The 11284-nt window shown below is 38.9% G+C and overlaps 1 protein-coding gene across 1 annotated transcript; it reads right to left on the bottom strand.

Annotated features, from left to right (window-relative positions):
* Positions 1-2400: 2400 nt before the first annotated feature.
* On the bottom strand, positions 2401-10963 carry CDC20B (cell division cycle 20B). The gene is given in 7 exon segments (XM_088152991.1): positions 2401-2569; positions 3167-3231; positions 3416-3541; positions 4005-4128; positions 4445-4643; positions 10587-10791; positions 10880-10963. Coding segments are annotated over 7 exon segments (972 nt in total).
* Positions 10964-11284: the final 321 nt, after the last annotated feature.

Raw genomic sequence — 11284 nt, 5'->3', positions numbered from 1 at the left:
TTAGCTTGTGACTGCTTAATTGTCAATTTTCCCATCTCTGTTCCTGCATTGTAGCTTCCATTTTTACAGATGGAAAAGAGAGTGATGGTATCTCACTCAATACTAGCTATACCCGCTTTAGACTCTATACTATAAATGCTTGAGGTTGGTCCTGAAGCTCAACCTCTCCAGACCAGTTTCAATTTTCAGTCCATTGGTACTAAGGTAGGCTTCTATTCTCTGGCAAAGAATATTTTTACAAAAAGTATACGCTTTGGGTATGAAATAGAGATTCAGCATAGCAAATTTATTGGCCTCCAGCTTTTGTATTACTTTCTCACTGAAAAACCTACCCAGTCCTAAGGTAGTTTTCCCACCAAAGTCACTGGCAGCAAATTTGTTGGTTCCAGTAAACTGTCTCTTCAGTGTCATTTGCAGAACCAGAAACATTTGGTTGAAAAATATGAAATACACAGCATGATACTTCGAGTAAGTGAGGTACAAGGTACACTCAGGGTAAATGGAACATCAATACTTAACTAAGATAAAGTCACATGGATTCATGGCTCAGGTCCATAAAACATTTCACTTCCAAGCATCAGGCTCCTCAGGCTAAATGTAGTTTTCTCTCAAGAATTTAGTGAGAAATATTCCCAACACCACTTTATCTTTCATCTGTGCTCCTCACACTACCATGAAGAAGAGAAATCGTGACTTCCTGGAACTGGGATGCAGCTTTTCAGCCACATAAAGAACCATGATCAAAAGTGTTCCTTGACACCCTCAATGAATGTGGCATTTTCTTTTAGGGCTCCACTGGATCTTGGCCAGTGAGTTAACAAATGCTTCTGTGCAGAATTAGGTGCTCCATAGTCCACTGAAATGAGGAGATTTAGGAGGCTGTTCCTGGGAGGGATGAGCGAAGAACACCAGTAGTGTACACCAAGAGTATATATTCCCAGCAGGGTCACCCAAGGCATGAAGGTCATCCCAGTGGCTCAGCCAAAGCAAGCAGGCACCTATATTGGACAGCAGTGATATAGGAAGGTGCTAGAGGTAGATGATTACTACAATGGCAACAGGAAAAGCATCTTCTCATACCACATGGGAGAAGGCAATGAAAAATCATTCCTGTATTTTACCAAGAAAACCACATGGATAGACAAGATAGTGTCAGGATCCCCGCAATTAATCATCAACTAGGTCCAGCTAGAAGAATTGTTAGAGATGATGATGATGATGATGATGATGATGATGATGATGATGATGATGATGATATAAAGTGACTGACAATACAGTGCCACATGATGGGCCTCTCAGTTCAGATGGCCCTCCCTCTCTCCATAGCACTGAAACCTGGTCAGTTTTGTGGGATATGCTTAGAAATCACATCTGGAGGATAGCGTCAGGTGCAACGCTGAGGGGCAGGCGCTGCAATCCACAGTCCAGTACTGTAGATATTCAATATGTCCAAGAAGGGTTTGCAATCCAAAGAAAACAAAAACAGCTCTGGACTTAGGTGATCACCTGAACTGGCTCTTTTTTACAACTGAATCTTCCCTCCCTCCACCCCTTGGTTTCATATCTGTTTAACTGGATGTTGAAGTAAAAATAACATGTGAAAACTTGTAGAATGTCACACATTAGAAATGCATCACATAGCATATTATGATATTCCATGACATATTTTTAATACATCCTATCTCCGGAAAGTTCAAAACATTGCAACACAGCCACCCACTAATTTCCATCCCAAGTTTTCAACAGTCCTGTGAGGTAGGTTAGGTTGAGAGATGGTGACTGACCCAAGATAAGGTTCATGCTTGAGTGAACTTTTGAACCAGATTCTTTCTCATATGGTTGCATGCATATGGACAATGTTCACATCACATGCTTTGTGTAATCATTGAATTGACAGACTTTTTCTGGGTTTGTACAATGCATGAAACCATAAATCAAACAAGCAGACAATCCCATCTTGGGGGATGGGGGAGTCAAAATTTGCAAGATGATGGGCACATAGCATTGTAATCAAAGCCCTGTATGTGCCTGATGCTGGGCATCAGTCATGACACTATGCCTGCCATCTTGCAGATTTTGATTCAACCTTCAGATTTTGCTGGCTGGTCCATCATTTAAGCCAATCATCATCATCATCATCATCATCATCATCATCATCATCATCATCGTCATCATCATCATCATCCAAGTTAGCATTCAGCAAGCTTAGGACATTGTCCAAAGGGATCATGTAAAAAAGCATATTGTATGAATCCAGTCCATGGAGTGTGTGTTTCATGGCATGCATAGCTTTCTATGTCCTATTACAATCCTTTGTAGCACTCTGTGCTACCTTACTGCAAAAACCAACACAGAGATCATGGATCTTTATCAAAAGAAGCAGCTGCACTTCAAAAGGTGTCACTGGCTTACTGACACAATCCCATATTTCCAGACACAGGCTATGCCATCAGCTGCAGCAGTAAAAATTCTGTTTCCTTCTGGGGTCAGTGCCATATGCAAAATTCTTCAATTGTGACCTACAATTGGAGAAGAAAAAGAAGGAAGAGGGACAGCACTGCAAACCATCCTGGATCAAGTGCAGAACTGGTAGAAGGTAGCCATTAGGCTCCATATGCGATGGTACAGTGATGAGATTTGGGCTGCAAATCTGGGTGACCTCTAGAGGGCAAAAAGGAGCTAGAGTTTCCTGCATCTTTTCCCTGCCATTTAGCAGTATTCCAGATTTTTGCAGCTCAGCTGTGGTAGCCCAAGGCAATGGTCTAGCTATAGGGCAAATTCCAGGGCCCCATAAACTAGGGCCACTCAAATGATCTCCAAGGGACCAGCAGGTAATGGAGTCAGCAGTCAACTCTGTTCCTGGGTTTGCATGAACATCCAGTTGGACTTAGGTAAGATCCTTTTCCATCTTATTTAAAAAGGAAACAAGTTTTATTGATGGAGTAGGCACCGAGACATATACATAATTGTAGGTGTTAATTTTATTATTTATTTGGTATAAGTATTTGTCTCTTCAATAAAACATTTTTTATTCTCAAGTAGCATACATGATGTCCAAAGAGACCCTAATTGAGAATAAATAAATAACCATTTAAACCCAGTGTCTAAAATTACCTATTAAGTACAATACATTTGTCAGCCCTCATGAACTGAATATGCAAAATACCTTGCAATCAAGCATTGGTCCCACTCAGAAAAAAATGCTTCACATGAATGACCTTTGGGCAACATCTGCTAAGAGCACCCACACAAAGTGAGAGCTCTTCCTCATTTCTCTTTTATTCCTTCTCAGACTTTAAGTTTCAAGCAGCTTCTGCTCTTCTGGTATACGGAACTATTCAATATATGGAAGAACACCTGTAACAGGTGAATGCATTGGGCTGAAGGATGCACTGCAGAAACCTTATGCGTTCACCTGAGATCCACAGTGTGCAGTTTCAAGCTGCTTCAAGTTGTTTGTGTTCCAGATGCGCAAACACTGATCCTTCACTTCTCCTCCAGTAGCAATGACTGCAGATTGCCATGGATACCACATCATAGCCTGCTGAAGCAGCACCAGAAGCAGCAGGGTCACTTTTTAATGCAAGTTCTCTGGTCCTGGACAAATGCTATTGCAGAAAAGTTCTACAGAAACCTTCCCCATCTGGTGCCCTCTAGCTGCGTTCAAACGGTCTAAGATGAAGTCCAGTACATCTGGAAGGCACCAAATTAGAAAAGTGCACATGTATTCCCTACTTTGTATAATAGCAATTTCCAGCTGGCCACACTAATACAAAACAGTAATATGTATTCTGACTGAACATAAATAATGAGTTGCACTCAAAAAGAGCAGAAGCATAATTTGGAGACGGTCATAGAATCATCATAGCAATTGGAAGTCCAAGTGACTTCCATGGCTAGCAGTGTCTATTGCCAGCTTCAATCGGTACACCATCTATCTCCTTTTCTGTACAGGGACTGCACAAATGTACTGGTCACATCACTTTTAGATTACAGTGATATACTCTGTTTGTGGCTACTTTTGCACTTGGTCTGGAAGCTGCAGCTGGTATGGTGGCCAGGTTCCTGAGTGATGCACCTGGCCATATATCTCCAATGAAGCAATTGCAATGGCTGACATTTAACAGCCTGTAAGTCAGATTCAAGGTTTTAGTTAGACATATGAAGTTCTCAACAATTTGGGACCACAAAATCTGTCAGGCAGGCCTTCTCTGTGGTGAACTTCATGTTCTAGAATGCTCACCACTGAAATTCAGAAGGCACCTACCACCTGTTCCAAACAGTATAAAACAACATTACCTTGCATTTTGCTTCTGTTTTTATTGTAAATTACTTCAGGTTGCCTTATCATAGGAAGCAATATACAAACATATAAATACATAAAAATTTTAAAATCAGATTTCATCTTTAATCATGGTGCATGGAGGCCAATGGCCTTCCCTACATTATCCCACTGAGATCATCAGGCCAGATATTCAGTAGGCCATCACTAGAACTACAAGCTAATAGTTTACTATCGGGGGACCATCATAAGCCACAAACACTTCATTTGCTTTGTTCAAGCATCCCAATGTGATAATGAGCTATTCGGATATTGTGATGACAGATATATCCTAGCATTGAGCCACTGTGGATAACAGCAGAGATCATCATTTACTATGAAATAATTTTATATCCAATATCAACCATTTATAAGCCTTTGGTAAATATCACATAGGCACACAGCAAGGAGAGGCCCCACAAACATTATTAAATAAACAATATAGAGATATTAAATTGGCCTAGAATCCTCCCAATATATTGAACTGCAATTCCCATCATCCTGAGCCAATACATTCTCTTCTCTATATTGCCTTCCTTCTCCCATTCTGGAGCAGCATGAGAAGGAGAATAGGATACAAAACTTAAGAAAGAACTGAAAAACATTGTTAACAGGATGAGGTGAGTAACAAGGAAATTCAGCATATTAGACTGGGTTCATTTTAATTGCCATAGATCAATACATGCTAACTTTTAGCTGCTTTTGAATTTGCAATGTGAAGTCTAAAACCCTGCTGAAAAATGAAACTAATATTCAGAGTTGTTGTATGAATTAATGGTACATGACTCATCTAAAGACAAGTAAAAATTATTCTAACAAGCTTAACCTCAAATGCCATTTTTTGAGGCTACACTTCTTTCCAGACACTCTAATAACAAAAGTGCCATTTAACTATTAACTGTCTAGATCATAGGTTAACACTAGACTTTAACACTAAGTAGCCAGCCACCTCAGACCAAAACTTTTATTGTATAACAAATACTTTGATGTAATCTGCAGTAGCTTCTTTTTTTTAATGTTATATTCAACTTAGGATGAAAAAGTCAATTGATTTTATGTTTGCAATACTGACATCTTACATTGTTTAATTAAATAAATGTATTTATTTCCAATACTCTAAGTTATCTAAACAATAGAATGTCAATCATTTTAATTAATATTGTATAAATATCACTGTATTGAAACAAGATCATGTATCAAGATTTACAACAAGATAATAATAAAGAAAAAAAGTATTATTTAGTGGTGTGGCACCAATGTTCATCTCAACCTCTTCTAACCTGGCATGTGACCACTTACCCTGTCTGGATACAGCAGTCCAGCAGTCCAGTAGCTCTTAAAATAAAAACAGTTTCCTAACTTCCTGTCTGCTCCTAGATCCACCACCAGATGTTTATCCATTCGTTCTGGCCTTCTTTTCTCTTGCATTACAGTACTTCCCATCCCATAATCTTTGCTCCTCTGTCTTCACCACCCTTATGATCCACAGTTCTCTGCCATTTCTCCTTCTGGTTGCCTCCCAGATCAATTATATTATGCAATATTTTTCTTTGAATACCACTGAAAGTTCATCTGTTCCCTTTGAGCACAACATGATTCCTTACAGGCTTTTTCCATCTAGATACATCTTTGTGCTAGAACATTTTGCTAGATAGGCCCTATCTCAGTCTGACTTCTTGCTTTGAATTCTGAACTTTCTCCTTGATTGTTGCATGTTATCCACATACCAATTTAGAATTACTAATTACTCTCCCCAAAAACTTCTTATATTTAAGACAAAAACTACGAATTTATTTTAATTATAAATTTATAGGTAAGGTTTTCCCTACTGATTCCTTTAAGAGGCTGCAACTGATAATGCTTGGTTTTCTATGAATGTTAAAATGTACACAGACTATTTCAAAGTCTAGAATGGAAACCTTACGTCAAAGAAAGATTGGTCTTCTTCCACAAACTTCCACAAGTGATGGTAATATAGAAGAAAATGGAAAACTGCTCTGAATCCAAAATTATATATTAAGAATATTGTCCGTGGTACAATGCGCTAATAAATATTTGCAACACATAACATCTTCATAAGAAGAGGAGTAATGATATTGAAAAGGCAGTAGTCTGTGAAATTAAGTAACATGACTTCGCTGAGGTATTAATGACATCACAGATTCAGAGGTGTTTATAAATGGTGGTTCAAGTCACTTAAAGACACTGGTTTGGATCCTGAGGCAAATGAATAAAAGAAAGCTCACGTAAGTTTCATGGACACCTATCTCTCTCCCCCACCCCCCCAGCCCCCCGCCCCCAATTTGCAAAAGTTAGTTACCTTGGATGGGAAACTATCATGGAATTCCAGGGATGCAAATTAAACCATCTTGGGAGAAGGCAGTGGCAAGCCATTTCCACTGCCGAGCAAACTACAGGAACATATAGATGAAGTCACTAGGAGTCAGGTCCAGCAGATTGTCCTTTTTAGCTGCATCCTACCAAAAACCCTCATGGAGAGCTAAGATCCCTCTTGTGGGAGGCTACTGGGGAGAGAGAATCTCCCCCAATCAAGTAAAGCTTTCACGAATCCCAGCAATCTAATAGCCCTGTTCTTTCTTTTCTCTTAAAAAAAAAAAAAGGAAGGTAAGTCTCTGAAATAGAAATACCCTATTTCAACCATAATCTCAAAATAAAATATGCATCTCTCAGATAGCTCTGAGAAGGATCTGAGGCAGGATTCATTACAGTCACAGAATATGAAACTTGTGGTTCCCTCATCTGAGTTGCTATGTTTGTTTTTTCATTTATTTATTCATACATCACGTTTATACAGCCGTCCATCTCACACAAAGCAACTTGTTTTTTCATGCAGTTCCCTACACCATCTATGGCTATTACATACATTTTAACCATGCCTCTCTTAAGACAGGAGATATAAACATTTCAGTCTTCACAAACTATGTTTTAGGATATTAATACACATTTACAGTAATCATTGCATAAAGCAGCGATGTAAAACCTAGTTTCTGGGTCCAGTGTTGAACAGTCTTTCATGTCAGCTGAAATGCCAAGAACTTTGCAGTGATTCTTGCTTCCATCCTTGCAACCTGGGGATATATGTTCAGAGGATAACACTTTAAATAAAATCTTCTTAAATGTTCTACGCTCTTAAGATGATAATTTATATCCCAAAGAAAGATCCCAAGAGAAGTCCATACAGCAAATAGATAACTCAATTTTACATGTCAGCAATGACTGTGAGGAATACTCACATCATAAGCAAACCATCCAGCTTCCCCAGAGTCACCCTCTGGGGGAGATGGGTGGCATATAAATTTAATAATAAATAAAATAAATAAATAAAATCCAGCTTCTTATTGGCCTCAAATCAAATCAAATCTTCATTACGGTCAAAGACCAGCATATTTATTGCCTTTCAGTGCTCCAGTTCACTAGAATGGAAGTAGGAATGCCACTCTACAGAGGTGTAGCAATACCAAAAGCAACAAGGACATGTCAGGGAAAGCAAATTTAGCAATCCTACTTGCATGTACTCATCGCCATAGATCCCAGCCAAAGGGTTTACTTGTATGAGTCTATACAGAGGGTGAGGCTATCAATAGCTAGCTACTTGTTATGAATGCTTTGTATTATTTCCAGTAGCAAAGATATCCCAATACTCAGTATCAGTTGCTTACAGAATATGAAATAGGTGGGTGGCACTGTGTTTGTGTCCTGTTTAAAGGCTTCAACAGACATCTTGCTTGCCACTGGGAAAACAGGATGCTGGAGTTTTGATCAAATGCAACACAATTCTCATTATTATTCATACATATGTGTACAGTTAATCCTTTAATTGAAATGAAACAAGAAGTCATTGTTGAGGAAGATATTCCTATGACTTCTATCTTTCATTCTGGTTGAGCAGTCTTCCACAATCTGATGCTGTTTAGCAGCATTCTTAACCAACGTAGTTGCAGGCCACGGGAATTCTGGAAAATTGTACTCAAAACACACTTGAAGGGCACCAATTTGGGGAAATCGGTGCTACAGTAATAAAATTATAACTTTTCCTACAATCATTACCTTTAAAATTCAACAAGGAAACAAATAAATGTTTTACATGGCTAGATATTTATGTATTAAACATTGTTTTTCAAAGTGAGGGAACTGTATCTTACAACCTCCTTCATCCTAGGTGCCGGTGTTACTGACTGCTAGGCCCTCTTGGTTAATTGACAGAAAAATAACTTCTAACTGGAACCTTTATGTGACATTTGATGCTTGTTAAGCTGATGTTCTGTTTATTTTGGAGATGGGGGTAATGGTTCAGGAATGAGGACCAATGCTTCTCTCCCAAACTAAAATTTGATAACACACTTTGATTTGATGGCTGGTGTGGGTCTTCTGGGCTGTGTGGCCATGTTCTTGAAGTTTTGTTTCCTAACGTTTCGCCTTTCGCCAGCACCTGTGACCGGCATCTTCAGAGTACAGGAGCACAGACAGGAGCAGTTCTCTCTGTGCCCAGAGTGATGTGACCTTTTTGTGGGTATTTATAGAGATCTGGGGGGGGGGGAAAGGGGGAGATTGGGTGTGTGTGTGGGGGTTGGGTTACTGAGTGGCTGCTTGTTTTGGTGTAAGAATCTGTGTGTATCTTCCTGGGGATTAGGCAGGGTTTTTTTTTCTTCTATTGAATTGTTAACGAGGGGCTGCTGGGGGTGATTAGCAAGTTCATTGTGTGAACTGTTCACATGTCCTGGTGGTTGAGCTGAGTTCCTTGACCTTTTGCAGGCTGTATTTTTCAGGATTGGTAGCCAGGTTTTGTTGATTTTTAGACTCTCCTCTTTTTTATTGAAACTGTGCTGGTGTTTGTGAATCTCAATGGCTTCCCGGTATAGCCTGGTATAGTGGCTGTTGGTGTTGTCCAGTATCTCTGTGTTTTCAAATAGGATTTTGTGTCCAGTGTGCTTGAGAGCATGTTCAGCTACTGCAGATTTTTCTGGTTGCTGTAGTCTGCAGTGCCTTTCGTGTTCTTTATTGCCTTCGACAATACACTTTGATTTTCCTGACACTTTATCTCCCTAACTTTTAGGGATGCTTATAGAACCTTTGTGGATCTCCAGATGCTTCTTGCAAGTTCAGAAATATATATACAGAGTAATAAGAATTTAACACAAGTATTATTTTCATAATCTGCCCAATGAACTCTTCTAACAGGTTGGATTAAAAATATAACAAATAGAGTAAGAAAAAGAAATGTTAGCTGCAGCAAATGATATTTCCCTATTCATAGCTAAGCCAAATATTTATTTTAATTCAGATAATTAAAGTTCTGTTTTTGAAACGTCATTAAGTTTGAGCTTCAGTAAACTTTCTGTTCTTCTGTCCTATCCATGGGTTCATTTTTGCAATGTCATTTGCTGTAAAGTTTTTGAATGTCTTTTTCTTACTGAAAATGGTTTTCATGTTTATCAAACCAATTAATTCTGTTTACAGGGTGTTTTTAAGTAAAGTCTGCAACCACAGAAACCGTGAAGATGTAAACTACTTTATTGAAGAAATGCTGGTTTTTGTTCCCATGTATCATTTCAGGAAATGGCTTCCCACATCAGACCACTTTTCGTACCTCTGATCTATGCAACAGTCTGGATACATGACAAAGGGGATCATGACTCACTGAAAATATGGACAAACTATAGGGTGGTGGCACTTGTTTGGGAGGTTATTACTGAAACACCATGACTAATATTCTAAGAATAAGTATTTAATTATGTCCCATCAATCTGCCACCCCCCCCCCCCAACACTACTGCTTAATGCAATTGACCCTTGGGGTTCTACTAATTCCATTATATCAAATGTGCCCAATTTCAACCACTCAACCCTTTTTCTCCAACATCAACAGAGGTTTGGTAGGCTATTTAATCTGGCGCAGGAGTGGTCAACCTCTTCCTAATCAAAGGCTGTCCATGCTCTTTAAATAGCATGTCAGGGGCTGCATTAGAAGAACTTGAAGGGGCTGGACAAAACTAAATTCAAGTTCTTTTCATTTATATTTACATTTTATTAAAAGCAACCAATGCTCATATGGTTATTCTCAGTCAAGTGTTTAACTGTTTTTCACTTTTGTCACCTTCAACATTATCATTTAGTAACCACTTTCAAAAGTAGCCAATGATTTTTTATGGCTTCGCTTTGGCAGCATCTCAGTGTGTCTCATACTCAGATGGGGAATGGTTGCAGTCTTCCCAAGGAGTCAGGCCCATCCTTTCAGTTGGAAAAGCAGGTGGAAGGCCATTCCAGAAACATTTGATCTACTTGGCTTCTGTTGTACGTTTGCTGCCACCCTGTGGGAACTGGGTGACCAGCAACTGGCATTTGGGAAACCAGCTTCTTCACTATGCAGCTTTTAAACTACGAATAGGAATTGGAAGTTGTTTTCAACAAAACAATGACAGATTTAGAATCTGTTTTCAACAATTCAGTCAACTAATGGCAATAGGAAATTTATTGCAATATTAAGAATGCAGTTTCGGATAGTAAGGATGCTACTTTCATGTAGATAATATTATCATACATGGGAGGCGCTGTTCCTATCCCAGGGTTGTTTTGCTAGTACTGCGATCTCTGTGTAAGTGTAAGGACTGCAACTGGGCTTCATGTGATTTAATGCTCCTTGATGCAATAAAGAAAAAAATGAATTACATATACTGTACCTAGCAAACACTATGTCAGGAAGGAGATTGTTATTTTGGTTTATTTACAGCATTTGGATGCTACTTGCTAACAAAAACTATCAGGTTGATGAATAATAAAAAACCACATATAAAAATAAAATTAAAATAAGAGCACCAAAACCAGGAGGGGAAGCTGTAATAAAATTAGCCGAGCAGTCATCTTCAATTTTAGTATTTTTCCAGTATCAAATTTGCTCTTCCTTGCTTCCTCATTAATTTGCTTTTTTAGAAAAAGTCCTGAGAAA

The sequence above is a fragment of the Python bivittatus genome, unplaced genomic scaffold (assembly GCF_059951505.1).
Source record: "Python bivittatus isolate LINGU-HERP-01145 unplaced genomic scaffold, Pbiv_v1 ctg000570_np1212, whole genome shotgun sequence".
Classification (NCBI taxonomy): domain Eukaryota; kingdom Metazoa; phylum Chordata; class Lepidosauria; order Squamata; family Pythonidae; genus Python; species Python bivittatus.
This window is presented reverse-complemented; position numbering and strand designations above follow the sequence as displayed.